The sequence below is a fragment of the Panthera leo genome, chromosome C2, assembly GCF_018350215.1.
Source record: "Panthera leo isolate Ple1 chromosome C2, P.leo_Ple1_pat1.1, whole genome shotgun sequence".
Classification (NCBI taxonomy): domain Eukaryota; kingdom Metazoa; phylum Chordata; class Mammalia; order Carnivora; family Felidae; genus Panthera; species Panthera leo.
Window position 1 is genome coordinate 152,396,035 of NC_056687.1, and position 25,560 is coordinate 152,421,594.

The following is a 25,560-nucleotide window of genomic DNA, read 5'->3' on the forward strand; positions in this document are numbered from 1 at the left end:
CCTTTAATTCTATGAATTGGTATGTGAGTTGCTGCATGACAAATTTTACTTAGCTAATATGAAATAGAAACTTTGACTAAAAGATTTAGCAAAGAAACTTTTGGTATCTCATTAATATGTTGAAGTATACAATGAATGATGTTGCTTGTTCAGCTGTTAACAATAGTGTTGTTTACTAAGACCCTAAAAATAAGTATTTCCTCTAGTAATTTTCAAGTCCCATGCCATTATCTACATATAGATCTATTTTTCAAATTTGCTAATCTGAATTTTTTTTAATGTTTATTTATTTTTGAGAGAGAGACAGAGCATGAGTAGGTGAAGGGCAGAGAGAGAGGGAGACACAGAATCTGAAGCAGTTTCCAGGTTCTGAGCTGTCAGGACAGAGCCTGAATCGGGGCTTGAACTCAAGGACCGTGAGATCATGACCTGAGCCAAAGTCAGAGGCCAAACCGGCTGAGCCACCTAAGTGCCCCTCAAATTTGCTAAACTAATTATAGAAAGGAACAGTTGGCACTTAAAATGTTCTTTAAAAAGTGTGCTTTTGGTTCCACTTCTGGTGTGGCCAAGTAAGGTCCTACTAGACCAATTCTCCCAGAGAAAGCTATATACTCCGGCCAAAACATAAAAACAATTGCACGAAGGCACTGTAGAAAGACAAAAAAAAATAAGAAGATTCTGTAGGAGGGCTGAGATGCGGAAGAAGGGAAAAGATGTAGATAGACGTGTTTCTCAATTTTATGGCTTTTAGCCTAGTGGCAGGCTGCAGTCAGTGCCATGCTGGGTGGCTAAAATGCCAACAGAAAGCAGGCAGAATTCTGGAGACAGGTTTTGGGACCACCACAGCCACTGTAAAGTGAAGAGGGAATCCTAGAAAGAATAGAGCCAGAAAGAGAAAGCCTATGTAAAAAACTCTTCCTGAGTCTCCTGAGACATGCATGCATGGGGCAGACTGTCAGCAATCTAACTAAGGATAAAATAACGGGTTAAGAATTAAGATGCTGCCCAAGAGACAGAGTTTGTGGTGTTAGTTCAATCAAGGTAACTGCTAGCTAAGACAAAAATCAAAATAAACAATAACCACCTCCCCCTAGCAATAAACCTCATCAGAAGAGTGTAAGAGAATCCAGGGTCTTCATAATGTCCTAGTACAATGTTCAAAATACAATCCAAAATTATTAAACATACAAAGAAATAGGAAAATGCAGCCCATGCTCAAGAAAAAGAGACAGTAGTAATCCCAAGGTAACCCAGATGTTACAATTAGTAGATAAGGATTTGAAAGCAGCTATAATAATTATGCTTAATGGCATAAAAGAATTTATGAAATAGGGGCGCCTGGGTGGCGCAGTCGGTTGAGCGTCCAACTTCAGCCAGGTCACGATCTCGCGGTCCGTGAGTTCGAGCCCCGCGTCAGGCTCTGGGCCGATGGCTCAGAGCCTGGAGCCTGTTTCCGATTCTGTGTCTCCCTCTCTCTCTGCCCCTCCCCCGTTCATGCTCTGTCTCTCTCTGTCCCAAAAATAAATTAAAAAAAAAAAAAAAAAAACGTTGAAAAAAAAAAAAAGAATTTATGAAATATATAGAAAACCTTGGCAGAGAAATAGAGGCTATAAAAAAGAACCAACTGGAAGTTCCATAATTAAAAAATACAATATATAAAATTTTCAAAGAATCACTGGATGAGCTTAATAAAATGGAAGTGATATTGGAAAGAGTCACTGGTCTTGAAGATAGACCAATAGAAATGACCCAATCTGAAGAACAGAGAGAAATAAAAGATTGAAAAGAAAAAAAAACAGAACATCAAATATGTAGGACAATATCAAAAAATCCATCATAGTGGCCAACAGACACATGAAAAGATGCTCAACATCACTCACCATCAGGGAAATACAAATCAAAACTACAATGAGATATCACCTCCTACTGGTCAGAATGGCTAAAATCAAAATCACAAGAAACAAAAGTGTTGGTGAGAATGCAGAGAAAAAGGAGCCTTCTTGCACTGTTGGTGATAATGCAAGCTGATGCAGCTGCTGTGGAACACAGTATGGAGGTTCCTCAAGAGGTTAAAAATAGAACTACCCTACGATCTAGTAATGATACTACCAGGTGTCTACCTCCAAAATACACACACACACACACAGACACACACACCTAATTCAAAGGAATAAATGCACCCTTATGTTTCTGGCAGCATTATCAACAATAGCCAAATTAACGAAAAACCCCAAATGCCCATCAACTGATGAATGGATAAAGAAGATATGGTATATATACACAATGGAATATTATTCAGCCATAAAAAAATGAAATCTTGCCATTTGCAATGACATGGATGGAGCTAGAGAGTATAATGCTAAGCGAAGTAAGTCAGTCAGAGAAAGACAAATACTGTATGATTTCACTCATCTGTGGAATTAAAAACAAAACAAAACAAATGAGCAAAGGAAAAAAGAGAGAGAGAAAGACAAACCAAGAACCAGACTCTTAATACAGAGAACAAACTGATGGTTACCAGAGGAGAGATGGGTGGGGAAAAGGGTTAAATAGGTGACAGGCATTAAAGAGCACACTTGTCGTGATGAGCACCGGCGGATACATAGATTTGTTGAGTCACTATATTGTATACCTGAAGCTAAGCTAACGCTGTATGTTCACTACACTGGAATTAAGATAATAAACAAACAAACAAGTCTGTCTATCATTGGTATAACCAGAGTCTCAGGAGAAGAGAGAGACAATGGGGTAGAGAAATATTTGAAGAAATAATGGCTGAAAATTCTTCAAATTTGGTACAAAACCTAAATTTACAGATTCAAGAAACTCAATGAACTGTAAGCAGGATAAATAAAACCAAAGGTACAGACAAAAAAAAATCTTGAAAGCAGCCAGAGAAAAGGGACAAATTACCTAAAGGTAACAACGATTCCACTGACCTCTGACTTCCCATCAGAAACCAAGGAAGCCAGAAGATGGTGTAACAGCATCTGGGAAAAAAATCCTCAACCCAGAATTCTATAGCTAGTGAAAATATCCTTTAGGAATGAAGGTGAAGTAAATATACATTATATTTGTCATACCTTTTAGTCAAAGCTTTTTACTTTACACTAAAAGCTGGGCAGCGGTACAACAGCTCGCACACCAATTCACAGAAACTTTGCAACGCATGGTTAAAAATGAACAATAATTTTTTTTAACATTTATTTATTTATTTTTGAGACAGAGAGAGAGCATGAACAGGGGAGGGTCAGAGAAAGAGGGAGACACAGAATCTGAAACAGGCTCCAGGCTCTGAGCTGTCAGCACAGAGCCCGACGTGGGGCTCGAACCCACGGACCGCGAGATCACGACCTGAGCCGAAGTCGGACGCTTAACCGACTGAGCCACCCAGGCACCCCAAAAATGAACAATAATTTTTAAAAAATCATGTGAATTGGGTGGAGGTAGCAATCAACAAAACAACCTGTCCTCAGTTTTTTTCTTTAATGGTGAAGAGTGGGTAAGAAGTTATTTCTATGGAATCTGATCTAAGTCTGGGAACCATTTACATTCTGCCAAGATTTCCTGGTCTCAACAGACCGTTTCTTCTCCTCCCTCCTTTCCCACAAGCATGCACTGGGAAAGTGAGGAATAGTTAAATTTATGCCTCCTAACATTATCAGACCTAGAGACAGAATGCAGAACTGACTATTAAAAGCTCACCTACTAATAGTTCAAAATGAAGGTGAGCAAAGTATGGGGCAGGAGGAAAGAAAACAGGCCGAGGTAGCCTGACAGGACACATTCAAGTTTGGAGAATTAACTGCAAAAGGTTGAGATCGAGTCAATATTTGCCTTAGAAATCTCAACCTGAATTAACACGTCTGTTGGACTTGTTAGTCCAGAAATAGTTCCCAAGAGAGCTCTGGAAGTGTGACCTTCTCCTGCACATCTGCTCTGACTTTTATGAGTTCTCTTAATGTTTTTTAAAGCTGCTAAGTGTTAATTTTTGTTCAAAGAAGGATTACCAGACAACCTGTTCGCAACACAAAGAGTCCCTTCATACTCGCCTTCCTTAAACCTAGAAGCAGACTGTTTTCCAAACTGTTAACATCCCAAGCTGACCGCCAAACACAGTTATTAACTAGCCTCTGACATCTAAACAACAGCTGTGTTCTGTCCTGCTAAAGGACAGCCTCGCCCGGACAGCGACTCTCCAAAGGTCAGCTGTGTCCTGCAGCAGGAAGTCCGTGCCACGGCTAATGGCACACGCCAGCACAACGGAGCAGTCTATGTTTGTCCCAATTCCCTTTCCTCCCTTTTGGCTAATCTTCACTGGTCATGAACGTTCAGTTTGCCCTGCACAGGAAGCGGGGCCTTAAGCTTCATCCTGCTCGCTCATTGCAGCTCTTGATCTGACACAAGCTCTTTCCACTGATGATCGTCTTAGAGTTGCCACTGAAAACGGTGCTGATGACAAAGGACCAGAAGACAACGTGAAAACACTGGTCTCAGAAGCAAGCACATTTAAAAAATATTTATTAAGTGTCAGGTGCCGTTCCAGCGCTTTCTTACGAGAGCCCCGCCCCCACTCCCATGAGGCTCATTCTTCCTGGTTTATAGGTAGGGAAGCTGCAGTATTTAAATGAACTGCCCACGGTCACAAGTCTTTGAAGGGACACCATGACACTATCCAGGTTTCTCTGACTCAAGTCCAAGGGTCTTTCTACTCTGGCAACCTTCAAGGGTACAGACACCCTTCAAAATTCCAACTAGATTAAAAAAAAAACACTTGTCATATTGATGGGAGGTAGGTGGAAAGTTGATTTAAAAATCTACCTGGAGGAGTAGATGCATAGGAATAGCTAATGTCATTTTAATAATATTAATGTAAGACTTTTCTTTGAAGATATTAAAAAATTTGCTGTAAGGCTAATGCATGAAACTGTGGTATTTGTTTAACCACACAGAGCCTGGCTGATTAGTAAGTACTCAGTAAATGTTAGCTATCACTATTATAATATGCTAAATGTATCATATGCTATCTTACTTAGCTCTTTTTTCATGGGGACACTTTGATTCCCATATTATATACCAGGAAACTGAGGCATAGAGAGTTTAAATAACTTGCTACAGTTCACAAAGTAAATGGACTACCTGGAATCTGAATTAAAGCTGTCTGATTTCAGAGTTAAGGATGTTATTGCATCAAGAAAATTAATAACAAAAGTCTAGAAGAGTCTACATGTTCATCAGTTCATCAGATAAATTAAGGTACTATATATCCATATAAAGAATATTTCTGCGGGGCGCCTGGGTGGCGCAGTTGGTTAAGCGTCCGACTTCAGCCAGGTCACGATCTCGCGGTCCGTGAGTTCGAGCCCCGCGTCAGGCTCTGGGCTGATGGCTCGGAGCCTGGAGCCTGTTTCCGATTCTGTGTCTCCCTCTCTCTCTGCCCCTCCCCCGTTCATGCTCTGTCTCTCTCTGTCCCAAAAATAAATAAAAAATGTTGAAAAAAAAAATAAAAAAATAAAAAAATAAAAAAAATAAAAAAAAAAAGAATATTTCTGAGAATGAGGTAAATCTATATGATATGAAAAGATGTCTATAATATATGTCAGCAGAAAAAACAATGTGCATTGCATAGGTGAGATCTCATTTTTGTTGAACAATAACTGTATACATTGAGTCACGGTTGTGAAGATATGTGTGTATGTACATATGTTGTATATATGTATATATACACATGTTATATAAAGTTGTATATACACACACATATACCATCCTTTTTCCCTATGGATGGGATTAGGATGGAGGGAAATTTCTAACATACTTCTGACTGTTTCAATCTATTATATAAGCATGTTTCAATCTATAATAAACCAACAGGATTTTTGTTCTAGTTGTTTGGTTTTTACGTTTTTTTTTGTTTTTTGTTTTTTTAGTTTTAAGAGAGAGAGAGAGTGTGTGAGCAGAGGAGAGGGGCAGAGGGAGGGAGAGAATCTTAAGCAGGCTCCAACCTCAGCACAGAGCCTGACTCAGGGCTCGATCCCACAACCCTGGGATCATGATCTGAGCTGAAATCAAGAGTTGGATGCTTAAGGGGTGCCTAGGTGACTTAGTCGGTTAAACATCTGACTTCGGCTCAGGTCATGATCTCATGGTTTGTGGGTTCGAGCCCCTCATCGGGCCCTGTGCTGACAGCTCAGAGCCTGGAGCCTGCCTCATATTCTGTGTCTCCTCTCTCTGCCCCTCCCCCGCTCATGCTCTCTCTCTGTCTCTCAAAAATAAATAAATGTTAACAAAAATTAAAAGAAAAAGAGTTGCATGCTTAACCGACTGAGCCACCTGGGCACCCCAACCAACAAGATTTTTACAAAATGGCTCAGTACCGAAAAAAAGATGTTCTTTCCAAAGGAAAACACTTCCATAAACAGGTTAATCCCGACTAACTGAAAGTGCAAGGGGTCCCTTGGTACAGTCGTTTTCACTGGAAAATGGTGAAATGCACTCCAAGCCTGCAGTGGAGGACACTTTAAGCTTTACAGCAGACCCGTGTACACAAACAGTTGTGTCCTAGCTTGTGGCTGGCCTGGGGCCCTGCACACCTGTGTGTAGGAGTAGAAAGGCTCTTTCCTGTGCAGTCACTTTTTTTAGACGGTGCTGGTCATCAGGAGTAGGGTATAGAGAACTGAATGGCTGCTTAAATATTACCATGGTCTGTGGGTAGTCCAATTTTTTTTTAAATGATTTTCTTAAAAAAAAACCTTTTTATTCATTTATTTTAAATGCTTATTTATTGACAGAGAGAGAGAGAATGGGCAGGGGGAGGTGTGGAGAGAAAGGGGGAAAGAGAGACTCCCAAGCAGGCCCTGCGCTGTCAGTGCAGGGCCCAATGTAGGGCTTGATCTCACGAACCGTGAGATCATGACCTAAGCCGAAATCCAGAGTCAGATGCTTAACCCTCTGAGCCATCCAGAAGCTCTAGGGTAGTCTAATTCTAAGGAGACTCAGTGATCCCAGACATGGATTAATCTGGACTGGATAGATCCCAGACTTATGATAAGGCATCTCCAGTGAGCAGTGGTAATACTGAAGAGAAGTGATACTGTTGATACTGGGACCCCTAGGAAGGAAATCTGGTCCAGCCTGTGTTTGTTCTCTAGCGTGCTTGGGTTGGCCATCACTAGGTTGGGCCAGCCTGGAATCCTCAGTAGCACACCCCAACTCCAACCTGGGCAGTGGTGGCATGGGATGGCCTGGTGTGCCCACCGGTTAGCTTTACTCCCTAGGGCTGGCCTTGAGACACGCCCACAAGCTTCACGCAGTCAAAAAGTGGAATCATCATGAGATGCCACATCCAGCTGGATGTATTTTGGACAGAATTTCCCCGAAGCTGTCTCAATAGCAAAGTGGCAAATCGTTTTCTAAATTCATCTCTGAAGGGGATTTTCCCCTCCCTCCTTTCCTTCCTCCCTTCCTTCCTCCCTCCCTCTGTCCCTCCCTCCCCACCTCCCCACCTTCCTGTTAAGAGGCACACACCCCTGTTCAGTCTTATAACCTCACCTGAAACTTGGTATGACTCTGGCAGGAGACAGCCCATAACCTGCCAGCGGACAGGAAGGATATCCTGTGACAAGGAATCTAGAGACAGAGAGTCCAAATCCAACTGGGACTTTGTGTGCCGTCACCCACCATGTGTGTGATGCCTGTGGTGGCTAAAGCTTATTGAACGATGCAGGCTGGAATTTCCCACCGATGGCCAGACTTTGGAGCTTTTTCTTACAAATAATTTTCATTTTTATGAGAGCAGATAAAATCACATGGTTTAAAGCAAATTGCTCAAAAATACTGAAATAAAAAAACACAACCCTGAGGCAAACACTTTCAATGTTTTTAGTTTTTTTAAAAGACCAAATTATGTTGGGGCGCCTGGGTGGCTCAGTTGGTAGGGCATCCGACTTCGGCTCAGGTCATGATCTCACGGTCCGTGAGTTCGAGCCCCGCGTCGGGCTCTGTGCTGACAGCTCGGAGCCTGGAGCCTGCTTCCAATTCTGTGTCTCCCTCTCTCTCTGACCCTCCCCTGTTCATGCTCTGTCTCTCTCTGTCTCAAAAATAAATAAACATTAAAAAAAATTAAAAAAAAAAGACCAAATTATGTTAATATTGCCATTTCTTGGTTTCTCTATTTAGCCTTCATCTATTAATTTTGTTTTAACAGTTTAGGTTTTAGCTCTTTACATAATCTACCACATTCCCCCTTCCCTTACACTACTATGATAAAGAACTTTTCATTGAAAAGCCAAGGAGTTTACTCTGATTTTTTTTTTTTTCCTAAGTACCATTTTCTTCCTTGGAGTCAACACTTCCTTTTTAATTTCATTTGTTTAATTTTCTATTCACTTTCATTTAAATTTTTCCAAACACCCTGCCTGAATTATCAGTAAGTATTATTTTCCAAATGGCCAAGTATGTCAGATAATCTGTGAATTCCAAAACAGCTAAGCCCATTGTATACACGTCGGTCTTCTCTGCATTGTTTTCCTGTGTTGGTTCCCTGCCTTCTGGATTCTGTTCCTCTCTCCTTTTTTATTTATTTCTTCATTTTGTTTATGTATTTGTTTTGGTTGTCTCACAGAAAAGGATCCCCAGGAAGCAAAATTTTGAGTCCTTGCAGATTTAAAAATGTCTTTGCTATATCTTCACATTTGATTGAAAGTTCAGCTGAGTATAAAATTCTAGAACTTTTGTTGACTTTTATTTCATTGTCTTCTAGCTTCCAGTACTGACATTAAGAACTCTGATACATTCTGATTTTCATTCATTTGTGACAGGTTTTCCCCTTCCAAAAGCTTTTATAATTCACTGTTTCTAGAGTTTTGAATGCTAATGATACTATGTATAGGTATGGGTAATGTCTTTTTCATTTGGTGTACTTTTTTAAGCTTTTATTTTTTTAAAGTCATCTCTACATCCAATATGGGGCTCAAACTTACAACTCTGAGATCAAGAGTCGCATGCTCTGTTTACTGAGAGAGCCAGCCAGGTGCCCCTCATTCCCTGCACATTTTAATCTAGAGAGCCTTGACTTGACCTTCAGTTCTGAAATTTCTCTTGTATTGTTTCTTTGATAATTTCCTTCTCTCTCTGTGTTCTTTCTCCTTGAGATTTCTATTAGTCAGATATTAAAGCTCTTGGATGTGCCACTAAAATATTTTATTTACTGGAGTGCCCGAGTGGCTCAGTCGCTTGGGCATCTGACTTTGTCTCAGGTCATGATCTCAATGCCCGTAGGTTCAAGCCCCGTGTTGAGCTCTCTGCTGTCAGCACAGAGCCTGCTTTGCATCCTCTATCTTCCTCGCTCTCTGCCCCTCCCCCACTAGGGTGCGCTTGCTCTCTCTCTCTCTAAATATAAACATTACAGTTTTGATTTATTATTTTCCCCCTATTTTCTCTCTATATCTTTTCATTTTACCTTCTGGAAACTCCCTGATTTTGTTTTCCAGTCTCTCTGTCATCCTTAAGTGTTTAAGTTAGTTATGTTTCTATGTTTCAACATCTTCTTCTTCTTCTCAAATATGCTCATTCAAATATGCTAATTCAATAAAAATTTTATTATGAGGGGCGCCTGGGTGGCTCAGTTGGTTGAGTGACCGACTTCGGCTCGTGTCATGATCTCACGGTTTGTGAGTTCGAGCCCCACGTCGGGCTCTGTGCTGACAGCTCGGAGCCTGGAGCCTGCTTCAGATTCTGTGTCTCCCTCTCTCTCTGCCCCTCCCCCACTTGTGCTCTGTCTCTGTCTCTCAAAAATGAATAAATGTAAAAAAAAAATTTTTTTTTAATTTTATTCTGAAAAATTTCAAACTGATTGGCATTCAAAATAATGCCTTACATACATGTACATGATGCTCAGTGAGACTGTACAGTCATCGCCCTTCCTCTACGGCATAGTGTGGTCCCTGTCTTGCGTGGGGGGTATCACGTGAATAAGTAAAAGTTACAGCTAGCTAAGGCCTCCTGGCTACTGCCTGCCACCCATCCATCAAGCTAGCTTTCTGATCCCCCACGCTGCTTGGACAGGCTGCAATAAAAAAAGAATATATTCATCTCAGATTCTGTTCTCATTTATAAATATTAAAAAATTATTTATCTTAAAAGACCCTGAGGCAAGATTGTGTATTTCAGTCCAACAAGGTTTTCCAGGACCTCATCCATTTCAGGGGCTCCTTCCATGGCAGCTTCCTGCTAAGGCAAATGGCAGGCTACCAAGTGCAGAGGCCGAGTGGAGGCTTTCAGCCTGACTTGGCTCAGAGCAGCCCCTTCTAGCAATCTCCCCATCCGTGGATCTAAAGACCCCAGGTTTGAGCATCATCTCCAAAAGGTAAGGGCAACAGATGAGCCATGCTGGCTCCTCCCAGGAGACGAGAATGATGCTTGTCCTAAAGATGGTTCCAGAAACAAACTGGCTTTCTGGTCTCTAGATGTTTGAGCCTTGTGTTGTGACAAACACCAAGCAGTCTATTTAAATCAGTCAGTCCTTTTTTCAAGAATATGACACAACTCAAACAGGGCAGTCCAAGAAGCATTTTGGTAGCACATGAGATCACTTGGTAGGTGCTCATAGACTAGCATCTCCCATCCCCAGAAAGAAATAAGCCGTGGGAACCCGCTTTTTAGCACCCTTGTAGGGCTCTCCTATACGTGGAATCTGAAGTATGGCACCACTACATGTGAAGCACCAAGAAAGGTCAACTGGGCTCTATGACCGCAGCGAGGTGATGCTCTGGCAACCCCATCAGTTGAGTTTTTAACAGAAAAGTTTGAAGAACATATGATTTCAGAGAGTAATTCAGCTTTGTGTTACTTCAGAGACTGAGGCAATCCTACTTTTAGCTTAAAAACATTACCAAGGAGTGAGAAAACACTGGCAATATGGCTCATGAGAGAAAAAATTTCATACCTCCCATTGGTGTTAGCCTGATAGTAAATGTCGAGAGATGTCTTTCCTGCTGTCGAGCCAACGTGTGCCATGATGGGCATGCGTGGATCTCCCAGACCCAAACTTCGTGAAGGTTTAGCTGCCGCCACGTCTGTCGGCTATCGCACCCCTCACTCCAGCACTAACACCTCTCTTAGAAGCACCCTCTCCCCCACCTCTGGCTCTGCTCATCTGCGTGGTTACAGGCTGTTATGTAACTGCCACTTATCAAGCACCAAAATGCGAAACCGCTGTGTATTTCTTAAATTATGCAAGGCTTGCCCTTACTGCTAGGAAATACCTGGCATATCTGAATTGTCTTCAGAGGTCCGGGCAGCATTTTGAAGAGCTATTACCACGTTATTAGTCATTTCTCTGATGTGCGCTCAGGCAACAAGGAGGGCATTGATAACTCCTAGACTGATAACTGTGGAGAGCAGTGAGTCATGCCTTTAGAGCCTCATTATTCCAACACAGATTCCGGAGCCTTGTCCCAATCGCTACACAAAGTGCCTTTCCTCCTTGTCATACGGGCCCAGGGCTGCATGTGCTGGGATTTGGCGAGCTCTAGGTGCCTGTTTGGGTTTGGTTTACTTGGGTGTCCTGTGGCAGAGACAGCTGGCAGGCTGCAGAGGCCGGGCATCCACACTTCAGAAGGTGCTCAGAAACACCTTGGCAAGTGGGGTGTTTCCAACAAGAATTCCACTATGATCAATATTTTGCCAAGGTATGCCTAAAAGTATTTTGAAGAATAATTTGGCTCCCGGGGCCAAATGGCCAAGCATATTAAGGGAGGGCAGCAGCCGGGCCCCAGGCCAGTTGGAGCCTGAGCAGTTACACAGGTTACAGCACAGAGCTGGTGGCTTGTGCGTTCTGGATGGGAACATGGTTGTGGCTTAACTCAAACCTGCTCCTGACATGGGAGGCTTCAGGAAAGCTTAACAATGTTTACAGGGGCAATGTTAGGGAGCTCAAAAGAGAAAGACACAAACTGTTTTGCGAAGGGTGATCCAAGGATCATCTTTACCAGGATCATCTGGAGAGCTGTTTTCATTTGTTTGGTTGGTTTTGTTTTGTTTTGTTTTGTTTTGTTTTGTTTTGTTTTAAGCAGATACTCAGGTCCTACTCCACACCAACTGAATCAGTTTCCCCCTACTGGGCTTAGAAGTCTGGATTTTTAGAAATCTCCCCAGCTAATTCTAACATACTGTAAAAATTGATAACCATTGCTTTGGGTCTCTGGGGCTCCACACCCAGGTATCAAAGAAAAGCTGTATTTTAAGAGCAGATTTCAATTCAACATGTAGTATTTAGGGCTGAGAATCAGGGTTCTGGGACCCGCTTTATTAACATCTTGCAGGTTGACTATGGGGATGTCTTTTGGCCTCTCTGAATCTTAGGCTCCTCATCAGTAATATCAGGGGACTTGGTTCCTCCCGGCTCTAAATCCTGTGCTCTCACCTCGGTGTACCGAAAGTATACTCAACACACCTAAGTGTTTACTGAAATGCAACTGATAAGTTCCTAAAAGGGGTGGTCAGATGAGTACCTGGAAGGCCAAACGTCAGTCATTATGGGCTGGAGTAAGGCACCAGGCCTTCACATGGTGGTGGGGGTTGGGGGGTAGTGGAATAGTATGGAAAGATGTGGTCATCCTTAACAGGCCAGGCATCATAGTGAGGGGACAGAGAACCAGATGTGAGGATGTGGGAAAGTGAGCTGGGAGGGAAATAAAGCATGTCTAAGAAAAGAGAAATATTTGGAAATGAGTGTGGGGAAATAAGATGGTTCCGTGTTAGAGACGCCCTCGAAAACCAGGGAGGGATGTAGTATATGATGGAACCTGCAAAGAGAAGCAACAATGGAAAGTGGTATTTGGGGAAGATGGCTGTGTTGGTTTATACATGGGAAGGGGGGGAGAGGGGCTGGGGAAGGCCCAGGGGCTCAGCCAGGGAGAGAGATTTATGACCTAGAGGACAAGCTTATTGTAGAGATGATGTGGCCTTGACCTGGATTTACGGCAGTAGGAACAGGAGGGAAGAACATGTCAATGGGAAAAGCTCCAAGACCCTGGGATCTGGGTAGTTCTTACGGCTTTCTGTTTACTTGTTTTTGCTTTTTGCTTATCTGTAGTTGCTGTTCTCTCTGTAGTGAGCAGGTACCGCTCTGCGCTAAGAAACGTACAGTTCAGCATTTCCTCTGGGAATCCAGCAGCCAAAGCTCCACCCCTTTGCAGCTCAGACCTTCCTCCTGTCGGCTCACTTCTCTTTAGAACCCCCTCTCTCATACTGTTTGCCCACTCATCTGTACCCCTTTGTCCCTGCCCCTGATCCCTTTGCAAAGAGGCTTCTACAGAGCGTTTCTTCTCCTTTTCTGGCCCATTCCTCTTGTCAGCCTCCTTCCTGCACTGCAAACCTGGCTTCTCCCATCAGCCTTGAAGGTCTTCTGCCTTGAGACTTCTCCTGGCACCGAGGGTCCTGAGCTTTAGGAGGGCAAGTCAGTAAACTCCCTGCTCTCCTGCAGTGGCTCCAGACCAGGGCTTTCCCGCCTCTCTTCATTAAGCCTTCTCTGAGGAGTCAGCCTTCTTTCTATCCTTGAAACCAGAATTCCTGTCACCACCCTGAGAAAATGCTCCATCCATGAGGAAGACCACCGAAACTCCCAACATCACAACCCTGACCTTCCCAACTTCCACAACCATTCCTGATACTCCATGACCACCTAGCTGACCTTGTGTCCCCTGGAACATGTCATACTCTGAAACCCCACAATGACCAGGAACGCCTGTCCTCTGGCTTTTTGGATCTCCATATTCCAACTCAATATCCAGTCCTTCCTTAGCACTCTTTCTAATTCATGTTCCTCCCAAGCGTCCTAGATTCCAAAGCAATTATTTAAATTGCCCTCATCACTACCCTGAATTCTGTCATCCTCCAAAGCTCTGCTAAGCGTGCTGTGCTGCCCTATAACCTGGCACCAATTGCGCATTCTGCTAGAGAAAACCTGCCCAGCCATACCACTGGGCCCTTTCAAAAGTTTCATCAGGCCCCCAGTCTGCTCTGCTGCCCACACCCCACATCCCCCTCCTCTTGTCTCAAGACCTCATTCTACTCTCGTTCCCCACTCTTGGCAAATGGCCTTACCTCCGATTTCACTAAGAAGTCGGCAGCCATGAGTTGTGAATGTTCGTATCTCCCTTCTTTTTGGCTCTGAACTTCTCTGTATCTCCAATCATCTTTCCCTCCCTTTTGGGAAGAAATGCTGTCCTGCTCCTTTAAGGCTAACTTCTGTGTCTGAGTCCAGGCCCTCCTGTCTTTCTAAGGGATTTACTCAATTGACTGTCCCCTCTTTCTTATAGTTTCAAGCTTTCCTTCCTTCCTGGCTATTCTCCATCAGGCAAGAGAAATGCTTTGACACTCCCCTCCCCAACCACCCTCTCATCTTGTGACTGCCAAGCTTGTCAGAAAGTTTTGCTATTTTTGTAGAAATGATGCATGTTCATGCAAACATTTTAAACAATACAGAAAAGCAAAAAGAAATTTGGTGACTATACTTCCAAATTATTTTCTTTGGATACATTCACATAGAGAAGTATGTATTTAACACAGAAGAGGCTACACTCTACATGCTCTTCTGTGATTTGCTTTTTGTAACCAACAGTATGTCTCTGGTACTTTTCCATGTCAATATCCTAACTTTTGTGACTGGCAAAAATGATTCTAGTGAATGTAATTAACATAATTACTTCCCTGTCCCCTATTGATTGGTTTCCAGGTGTTTTTTGTTTGCTTGTTTGTTTTTTGCTGTTATGGATAACACTGTGGTGAATATTTTTGCGTTTGCGAAATTATTTATGGCAAGTTCATTTTAATTAATCTATTTACAAAATTTTTTTTAATGCTTATTTATTATTGAGACACAGAGCGTGAGCAGGGGAGGGGCAGAGAGAGGGGGAGATAGAATCCAAAGCAGGCTCCAGGCTCTGAGCCATCAGCACAGAGCCTGACGCGGGGCTCAAACTCACAAACTGCAAGATCATGACCTGAGCCGAAGTCGGACGCTTAACCGACTGAGCCACCCATGCGTCCCTATTAAAAATTTTTTTAATGTTTATTTATTTTTTTTTTTTTTAATTTTTTTTTCAACGTTTTTTATTTATTTTTGGGACAGAGAGAGACAGAGCATGAACGGGGGAGGGGCAGAGAGAGAGGGAGACACAGAATCTGAAACAGGCTCCAGGCTCCGAGCCATCAGCCCAGAGCCTGACGCGGGGCTCGAACTCACGGACCGCGAGATCGTGACCTGGCTGAAGTCGGACGCTTAACCAACTGCGCCACCCAGGCGCCCCATAATGTTTATTTATTTCTGAGAGAGAGACAGAACATGAGTGGGGGAGGGGCAGACAGAGAGGGAGACACAGAATCCAGGCTCCAGGCTCCAAGCTGTCAACACAGAGGCCAACACGGGGCTCGAACTCATGAACCATGAGATCATGACCTGAGCGAAAATTGGACACCTTAACCGACTGAGCCACCCAAGCAACCCGGCAAACTCCTTTTTAAAAGGGTTGTTACATAGGGGCACCTGGGTAGCTCAGTTAAGCAATGGACTCTTGATTTTGGCTGGAGTCATGATCTCATGGTTCATAGGATTGAGCCCTGTGTTGGGCTCTGAGCTGACAGTGTGGAGCCTGTGCGGGATTCTCTCTCTTTCTCTCTCTGCCTCTCCCCCACTCATACTCATATGTGCACACACTCTCTCTCTCTCAAAAATAAACAAACAGTAAACAAACAAATAAATAAATGGTTTGTTGGATAAAATATACTCACATTTCGTTTGATATACACTGCAAAACAGTCTTCCAGAAAGATGGTACTAATTTCAATTCCCATCAATAGTTGTCATTTCCCTAAACCCTTCTGAACTCTGGGTTTTGTTCATTTTTAAAAGTTTTACCTAATATCAAGAATGAAAAAGAGTACAGCATTACAGATTCTACAGACATTAAAAAGAGAACCGTTTGGGGGCACCTGGGTAGTTCAGCTGGTTAAGCATCTTGCTCTTAACTTCAGCTCAGGTCATGATCTCACAGCCCACACCGGGTTCTGCGCTGGGCAGGGAGCCTGCTTAAGGTTCTCTCTCTCTCTCTCTCTCTCCTTCTGCCCCTCCTCTGCTCTTTCTCTTGCTTTCTCTCTCTAAAAACGACAACAACAACAACAACATCAACAAAAAGAGGGCAGTTTGAACAACTTTCACAACTTCTATTATTTTGAAAATGTAGATAAATGGACATATTCCTAGGAAAAAGAAACTTGCTCCAACTTATATGAGAATAAATAGGATATATGAAGAGCCCTGTACCTTTTAAGTAAATTAAATCTACATTAAAAAACCTTTCCACAAAGGAACTCCAGGCCTCAAAGGGCTTCACCAAGGTATTCTACTAAATATTTAAAGAAGAAATAAAACTAACCTTACACAAATTCTCCCAGAGAATAAAATTCTCCAATCTGCTTTTTAAGGCCAGCATGACCTTGATACCAAAACCTCACAAGGACATTTAAAGAAAAGAAAACCACAGGTCAATCTCTCTCGGACATGATGATAAAGTCACAGGCACTATTAACACTACAGCGGTTTATCGCCAGTTATCTTCATAACTGAGAAGGATGCTAAATTTTAGTTAGGGGTCAATGAAAATTAACAAGTAATATCTTCCGCTAACCAAGTTGATGGGACTCCCTGAACTCTACTCACGGACCACTTGGGAGTGGACTCCAGGTGAAAAACCCTTGCACTGAAAAACCAGTGCTGGAGGCAGCCCGGACGACTAGGGCACAAGAGCGCCAGTCCAAATGCTGATGCATCAGTTCAAAGTCTTAGTGAGGGCCTCTGTGCGAGGGATGCCACAGGTCTTCAAACGCTTTTTCAGCTGATTTCTTTTAAGATGACTCCTTTTGATTTTGCATTTCACACATCTCTTTGTTCTCCTTCCAATATGATTTTCCTTCGCTTAATATAAAGGACTTGACTAAACATCTCAGTTCCTTTATTCCTAAAATAAATTCCCACGATAACGGGGTAGAATTGGCAAATCAAGCAAATCCTCCCTTTGAGGATACCAAGACTATTTGACTACACGTTTGTAAATAGGACGGTTTAAACCAACATAGACTTTTGTGGCCAGCACTGCACACAAAGCCAACCTGACTCCAGACCAAGTACTCACGACACCCTTTGGAAGGTCACCTGAGAGAAACATAATAGGACTGGGGTATGACCTGGCTCCAATCTGCGTATCTGGCACAGCCTGAGTTAGCAATGAGATCACTTGAACCCCTTCTGGAAAGCTCAATGACCAAGTTTTTTGGGTATCTTCCTGAACACTCTCCTATTGGGAAAAGAACCAACTAAGTTCAGTAACTGCCTTTTTACCACTTCCTTTGAATTTATCTCTATGTAAAGGAGGCAGTGCTTTTCAAAATTTATGTTAATACTCAAAGTCCAGGATTAACATTATTAATTATGAAATATTTAAACAGAAGTGCAAGGAATAAAGATAACAGACAACTATATATTAGGCTACCCACTACCCAGCTCTAGCACATCTTAAAATCTTGCTTAAAATCTTGTCTCAAGAAAATAATTCATAAAAACAAACAAACAAAAACAAAAAATGTTCAACATGCACCCGGAATTAATTATATAGCCATCCCTGATTCCACTCCCTTTTCTCCCTGTTGGGAAATAACCACTACTGAGGCACCTGGGTGGCTGTCGTAAGCGTCAGACTTCAGCTCAGGTCATGATCTCACAGTTCGTGAGTTCCAGCCCCACATCAGACTCTCCGCTGTCAGCTCAGAGCCTGGAAACTGCTTCAGATGCTCTGTCCCCCTCTTTCTCTGCCCCTCCCCCCCTCAAAAATAAACATTAAAAAAAGGAAATAACCACTGTTATGAATTTGTCATTCATCATTCCTACGGACGTTTCTGTAGTTTTATTACATATGCATATATCCACACACTATACAAACACTGTTTTTGCCTGTTTTCACATTTATTTATGGCATCACACTGTAGCTGTTATTAGGGGGTTTGCTTTTTCATTCAATGTTACATTTTAAAATTAGCCATGTTAATAGGTGTGGCTCTGGTTTATTCCCTTTAATTGCCTGATATGATTTCATTGTTTGAGCATGCTTCCATTTATTTACCTAAGATTTTGTTTCTATAAGATCTCTTCTAACTAGATCTCAGCCCAGCTCCTCAAAAGCATCCACCTAAAAAGAATCAAGCAGGCCTATAAGAATTTGCTTCCTGGAACACCTGGCTGGCTAAGTCAGTAAAGCATGCAACTCTTGATCTTGGCGTTGCGAGTTCAAGCCTCATGGTGGCCATAGAGCTTACTTTAAAAAGCAAAAAACAATTAGCTTCGTTTTGTTTCTTACAGTTTCTAGAAAATGAACACCAAGTTTAAGGGAGAACAAGTACTGTTCTGGTGATGCTGCTCAGCTGAATCATCAGCAGGTGAGGGCAGCAGTATATTATTTTACTAGAATAACTCTAAGGTGTAATTAAGCATTCTTCCCTAGCTGTGAAACAGCCAAATCTAATTCTCTGGCCAAATCAGAGGGCCTACAAGTCACTAAAACCTTTTGACAAACTCCTTTCTGTCTCAAACAGTTCACATGGTTTCTGTGGTTTGCTGCTAAGAACTCTGACCAATACCATGGGATTGAGGCATCTTTAAGAGCCTTCTTAGCACTCTTTCCTTCCAAAAGCACCTCAAAACTCCACTTTTATTTAATCACACACTTAGAAAGAGTGTAAATGATAAGAGTGAAACCTATCACTTTCGGAATTTTAGAGATGAAAGCTGTTGGACTCTGGGCCCTTACCTTCTCTCACTTCTAACTGTTCACAGTACACAAGTGAATATGAATCGGGTGAAGAGTTAACAGTAAGACTCAAGGACACAGAATTTGTTATATAAATAACAGAGCACAAATTGTAAGAAAATGTGGCCTGTCAACTTGGGTGAGCCCTAGAATTTATCCTGTTAAAAATGTCGCCTCTGGCAGAAGCAAAAAGAAGCATCTTTTGGAAAAATATGGTTGCTGTCTTTCAAGATGTAGATCTTTTGAGCTTACCATATTCTCCAAAGATTTCCTACATTTCCTTTTAACGGAGTCAGACGGACTACATTTAACTCCTGGCTCTACTATTTGGTAGGTCTATACCTACATCATACAGGCAAGTTACTTAACCTCTCTGAGACTCTGTTTCCACGGACATAAAATAGGGATTATGGGGGCACCTGGTGGGGGGGGTGGCTCAGTCAGTCAAGTGTCCGACTTTTGATTCAGACTCAGGTCATGATCTCATGGTTGCGAGATTGAGCTCCGTGCGCTGAGCTTGAAGACTGCTTGGGATTCTTTCTCTCCCTTTCTCTCTGCCCCTCCCCCGCTGCCTCACTCTCTACCTCTCTCAAAATAAATACATAAACATCTTTTTAAAATAAAATAAAATAGGCATTATTATACCTCCATCTAAAGGTTGTTCGAGGATGAAGTAAGATACGCGTGCAAAGTACTTGGCATACAGTAGGCATAAAATAAATAGTAGCTTCCATGGCACTTTGCATAGCCTCTTTTTAGAACATTATGTTTGAGCACCTCAAATCTATGGGCAGGTCTCACCCATCTGTGCATTCCAAGTACCAGGTATGGGTGAATACCACAGAAGGTGCTAAATAAATGCTTCTGAATAAATGAATTAGAAATAATAAGAAGTGTTTATTACATATTTATGTACTTTGATATGCAATACATATATGCGTATATACATATATTATACTGTTTAATCCTCACAATAATCCTAGGAAGTGTTAACTACTATGGAATCAAGGCTCAGAGAGGTTAATTAAGTTGTCAAAGTTCACACAACTCATAAGTGATGGAGCTAGAATTCAAACGCAAGCCTATGCCTTTAAAAAATTTTTTTTTAACGTTTATTTATTTTTGAGACAGAGAGAGATAGAGCATGAACGGCAGAAGGTCAGAGAGAGAGGGAGACACAGAATCCGAAACAGGCTCCAGACTCTGAGCTGTCAGCATAGAGCCTGACGCGGGGCTCGAACTCACGGACCGCGAGATCGTGACCTGAGCGGAAGTCAGGACACCCAACCGACTGAGCCACCCAGGCGCCCCAAGCCTATGCCTTTAAATATTACACTCTATTTACTGCATCCTGCTCGGGCAGTACAAGAAGAAAGTAACAAGTACAGTACAAGACAAAGTAACACGTGAGCTGGATCTTAGAGGACGACTAAGAATCCATCAGGCACATAAGGAAAAAGGCATCTCAGTAAGGTGAACCAGGACATACACAATGGAGCGAAAAAGAAAAGCATGTTAGTTCATGACGGTGTAGAAGAGAAGTCCCTGGACAGGAGACTGTAAAGGTGGCCTAGGGTCAGTCCATGAAGGGCTTACAGGTTATACAACATCATGTTCTTCTCTTGGGGCCAATGGGGAATCACTGAGAAATAGCTTTAAGCAGGCAGCAGCATGATCAGAGCTGTGCTTCAGAAATTCACCTCCAGCAGCCTCACAGAGGAAGAACTGGAATGAGAGCCCAGACAGGGGGTAGGAAGATAGAAAAGGAGATAAGCCATTTGCCCAGGCTTTCCCATCTCTGAGGCTCTGATCATCGCTATACTATTTTCTAAGTGACATCTTAACATTAGCGGCCAGCACAACTGTGATCTCTATCCAAACTGGGTCACACTTCCTGGATGAGGATTTCTTTCTCAGGAAAGTTTCACCTGTTTACTTACCTGGGGGCAACAGAAATGAAGCTACCCAGCTAATGAGCTGGCTTTGCCCTTTTGTTTCAAGCAGTGTCAGCACTTCCTTCCCCCTCCCTGCCGACACATGGGGCCCCCTCCCTGCCGACACATGGGGACAGCCTGAAAGGTATCTCTCACACCCTCCAGAGCCCAGGCCCTCTCTGCAGAGCTGGGGTTTCAGCACATTTCTCTCTCCTGGTGCTTTTCTATTCCTTTGTTCTCTTAGACTCCATCAAGATAGTCACTATTTTTATACTATTGTATAACGATGGGAGGCTGTCTTTTAAACTCAAATGCTTGTTTATCTTCTCTCGTACTTTTGTATTAGGTCTCTCCATAAGGATGCTCAAGATGAAAAGAAATTCTCAGCGCCGATTTTAAATCTGCAAAAAAGATATACCGTACAAAATCTGTTTGGGCAAGTTCCTAAAAAAAGAGTGGAGGAAGTCATAGGTTTTGTCTTTTAGAGCCCCCCACCGCCTCACTGCAAAATGCAGAGTAAATCTTTCCTGCCAGATTGTAAAATGTCTTGGTCTTCTCTTCCGCTTAAATCATGACCAAAAATTTACTTCTGAGGGAGGACTGGTACTATATTAAGCTTAACACCACTTCACATTAAGGAAGCGATCAAAATTTAAGGAGTACAGTATCCAGAAATAGACCCACATATATACAGTCAATTGGTTTTTACTAAAGGTTCAGCAATACAATCGAGAAAGAATGCTCTGTTCAATAAATGAGGCGGAAACAATTGCCACATCCATATGCAAACAAATAAACTTCAATTTCTGCTCTTCAGAAGACATCAACATCTCATACCCATTAGGGTAGCAGCTATCAAAAAGACAGAGAATAACAAGTATTGGCAAGGATGTGGAAAACTTGGAATCCTCTTTTTTTTTAATTAAAAAAATCTTTTTCAATGTTTATTTATTTTTGAGAGAGAGAGAGACAGAACACGAGCAAGGGAGGGGTAGAGGGAGAGGGAGGCACAGAATCTGAGAATCAGAGGCACAGAATCAGAACAGACTCCAGGCTCTGAGCTGTCAGCACAGAGCCCAATGCAGGGCTCAAACCCCCGAACCATGAGATCATGACCCGAGTCGAAGTCGGACCTTAACCAGCTGAGCCACCCGGGCACCCCAATTTGGAATCCTTATATACCTGATGGGAATGTAAAATGGTGTAGCTGCTATGGAATACAGTATGGTTGGTCCTCAAAAAATTAAATATACAATTACTATATGAGGGGCCCCTGGGTGGCTCAGCTGATTAAGCATCCAACTCTTGACTGGGCTCAGGTCATGATCTCACGGTTCATTAGATCGAGCCCCGCATCGAGCTCTGCGTTGATGGTGCGGGGCCTGCTTGGGATTCTCTCTCCTTCTCTCTCTCTCTCTCTCTCTGGCTCTCCCCTGCTTATACCCTTTCCCTGTCTCTTTCAAAAATAAATAAATAAATAAATATTTAAAAAAAGAGAATCATCATGTGATGCCGCAGTTCGACTCCTGGGTATATACCCATTCGCAATGGCTAAAACACGAAAGCAACCTAGTGTCCACTGACAAATGAATAAATGAGCAAAACGTGGGATATTTTATATACGGCATATACATAAGTGTATACAGTATGTATGATATGTATACACTATATATATAATATATATACAATACAGTCGACCCCTGGAAAACATAGGTTTGAACTGTATGGGCCCACTTATATGTGGATTTTTTACAGTATAGTATTGTATATGTACTTTCTCTTACGATTTTCTCAAAAATATTTTCTTTTTGGGGCGCCTGGGTGGCTCAGCGGGTTGAGCATCCGACTTCGGCTCGGGTCATGATCTCACAGTTCGTGAGTCTAAGCCCCATGTCAGGCTCTGTGCTGAGAGCTCAGAGCCTGGAGCCTGCTTCGGATTCTGTGTCTCCCTCTCTCTTTGCCTGCTCATGCTGTCACTCTCTCTCAAAAATAAATAAACATTAAAAAAATTTTTTAAAAGAGAACTGCTAAGATTGAAAAAAATTTTCTTTTCTCTAGCCTACTTTTTTGTAAGAATAGAGTACATAATATATAACATACAAAATATGTGTTAACTAAAGGTTCATGTTATCAGTAAGCCTTGCTGCCAACAGCAGGCTATTAGCAGTTTCAGCTGTTGTGAAGGCAAAAGTTACACACGGGTTTCCAAAAGCGTCAGGGGATCAGTGCCCCTAACCTCGGAGTTATTCAAGGGTCAACTGTATATATGATGGAATATTATTCAGCCTTAAAAAGGAAGAAAATTCTAACAGATGCTACGACATGGATCAACCTTGAGGACATTAAAGCAAGTGAAATAACCCAGTCATTAAAAGACAAATACCTCTGGATTCCACTTCTATGAGGTAGCTAGGATAGTCAAAATCAGAAACAGAAAGTAGAATGGTAACTGCAGGGGCTAGGGAGAGGGGGAAAGGAGAGTTACTGCTCAAAGGGGACAGAGTTTCAGTTTTACACGGTGAAAAGAATTCTGGAAATGGATGGTGGTGATAGTTACATAACAGTGTGAACGTACTTAATGCCACTGAATTGTACACTTCAAAATGGTTAAGATGGTAAAATTTATGTTGTCTGTATTTCACTGCAATTTAAAAAGTTGGAAAATAAAAGAAGTTGCTTAGAGAATGAAAGGACAAACCAAAGACTGAGAGGAAATACTTGCAAAACATATTCAACAAGAAAAGTGTATCCAGAATATACAAAGAACCTTCTCATTCAATAAGAAGAAATCAAACAGTCCGATTTTTAAAAAATGGGCAACAATTTGAACAGACAACTAACCACAGACTTCATCTAAATGGCAAGCAAGCACATAAAAGGAATCTCAGCACTGACAGTTGTTAGGGAAATACAAATTAAAACCATGACAATAGATAGATACCTGCTACAGTGGCTAAAATAGAAAACTGATGGTACCAAGGACCCACAGGGATGCAGAGCACACACTGCTGATGGAAATGCAAGATAGTACCGCCACGCTGGAAAGTAGTTTGGCAGGTTTTTTTTTTTAAGCGAAACATACACTTTTAAATTGCGATGTTTCCATACAACTGAACGCTACCCAGCAATAAATGTGAGCGAACCACTAGCACATGCAGCCATCTGGATGAGTTTCAAAAGCATCAGGTTAAGTGAAAGAAGCCAAACACAAAGAGCTACATATTGCAGGACTCCATTTAGTATATGACATTCCAGAAAAGGCAAAAAACAATAGAGAAGAGAACAGATTATTGTCGGAGGCTGAGTGTAGAGGGAGAACAGCTGCAACGGGGCACAGGGAGTATTTTGACACCAATGTTAATATCCTCCATCTTGACTGTGGGGCTGGTTATATAGCTGCCTGAGTTTGTCAACACAGAAATTGGGAACGTTGGCTTAGGCCAAAAAGAGTGATTCTTATTGTCTGCAAATTTATCTCGATACAAAATCAAACTCAAAAAAATTCAAAAGGAGAAGTCAGGCCTTCGGCAATGATACAGGGTGTGCTATGGAGTAGAAACATTAATGCTCACCAATAACTGTTTAAATATCTGAGTTAAAAATTGGGGCGCCTGGGTGGCGCAGTCGGTTAAGCGGCCGACTTCAGCCAGGTCACGATCTCGCGGTCCGTGAGTTCGAGCCCCGCGTCGGGCTCTGTGCTGACAGCTCGGAGCCTGGAGCCTGTTTCCGATTCTGTGTCTCCCTCTCTCTCTGCCCCTCCCCCGTTCATGCTCTGTCTCTCTCTGTTCCAAAAATAAATAAAAAACGTTGAAAAAAAAATTAAAAAAAAAAAATCTGAGTTAAAAATAAATAAATAAATACATACATAAATATCTGACAGAGTTATTAATAAGCTACTCAAGCTGCACACTGTTTGATGACTGCTAGGAAATGTATCTGTTCTAACCAAAACCCAAATGAACGTGTTGAGCTGTTTCTTCAAAAAGGGGAAAGAAAATATGGCTCTGACTGAAGTCTATGGAATTAAGGTCAATGGTTTCTGACTTGAACATAAGTGAGCCAAATACTTAGAACAAATTTAATGACATTGTAAGCATGAAAGCTTAATCTTGATCAGACTGCAGAAGGAGGTTTTAGGTACAATGTAAAGTACAGTATAAATTCTTATTGGAATACTGACTTCTGGTACTGAAAGGCTATGTTTCATTCAAGCCATGTTGACAAGGTGGTACAGTTTGTTCTTCAAGAGACCCTAAAAACATTTAAAGCCTGGGTTAAATACTAACTATGAAAAGTAAGAACACTATTGGGCATCAGGTGCTAAGCCACTTCTCTTCAGTTTTTAAAGCGCTTTTAAGTACCAAGATTTTAAAACATTCTGGCAAAGAGCCTTAATACAAATCATAATTACAAAGAAACCTTTCAGTTTTTAAACTGAAGCAGCTACTCAGAATCAAAATGAGCTATTACTTAGGTGATTACATAATCCTTAGCATCCATAAAGACCAGTGTTTATTATTCCCTGCTTTCAGAGAACTATGCCACCAGTGTTTTCAGTCCTGATCCCCAATACAAAAATGTCCACATCCTGACCCAGTGCTCCATTATGCAGAGCCATAAAAGCAAATATTTGCTTAATTTTATTTTAAATATAGCACTGAATATGCATCCTCACTTTGTGAAGATAGGAGGATATATGTGAAAAGATTAAAGGAAAGAAAACTATTTAAAGAAAGTAGACTTTAAACAGAAAGATAAGTCATTAAAAA

At 42.0% G+C, this 25,560-nt stretch overlaps 1 protein-coding gene across 7 annotated transcripts in view; it reads right to left on the reverse strand.

Annotated features, from left to right (window-relative positions):
• The window catches only part of CTDSPL (CTD small phosphatase like), a 121,235-nt gene that overhangs the window by 85,509 nt on the left and 10,166 nt on the right, over nt 1-25,560 (reverse strand). Inside the window, exon 1 of one of the 7 annotated variants that reach the window (XM_042954707.1) lies at nt 10,943-11,140. The exons of the other annotated variants lie outside the window; for them this stretch is intronic. Coding sequence (XP_042810641.1) covers nt 10,943-10,949 — 7 coding nt within the window. The 5' untranslated portion in view covers nt 10,950-11,140. Of the gene's footprint in view, nt 1-10,942; nt 11,141-25,560 lie in introns of those variants that run through there. 7 annotated transcript variants of the gene reach the window in all.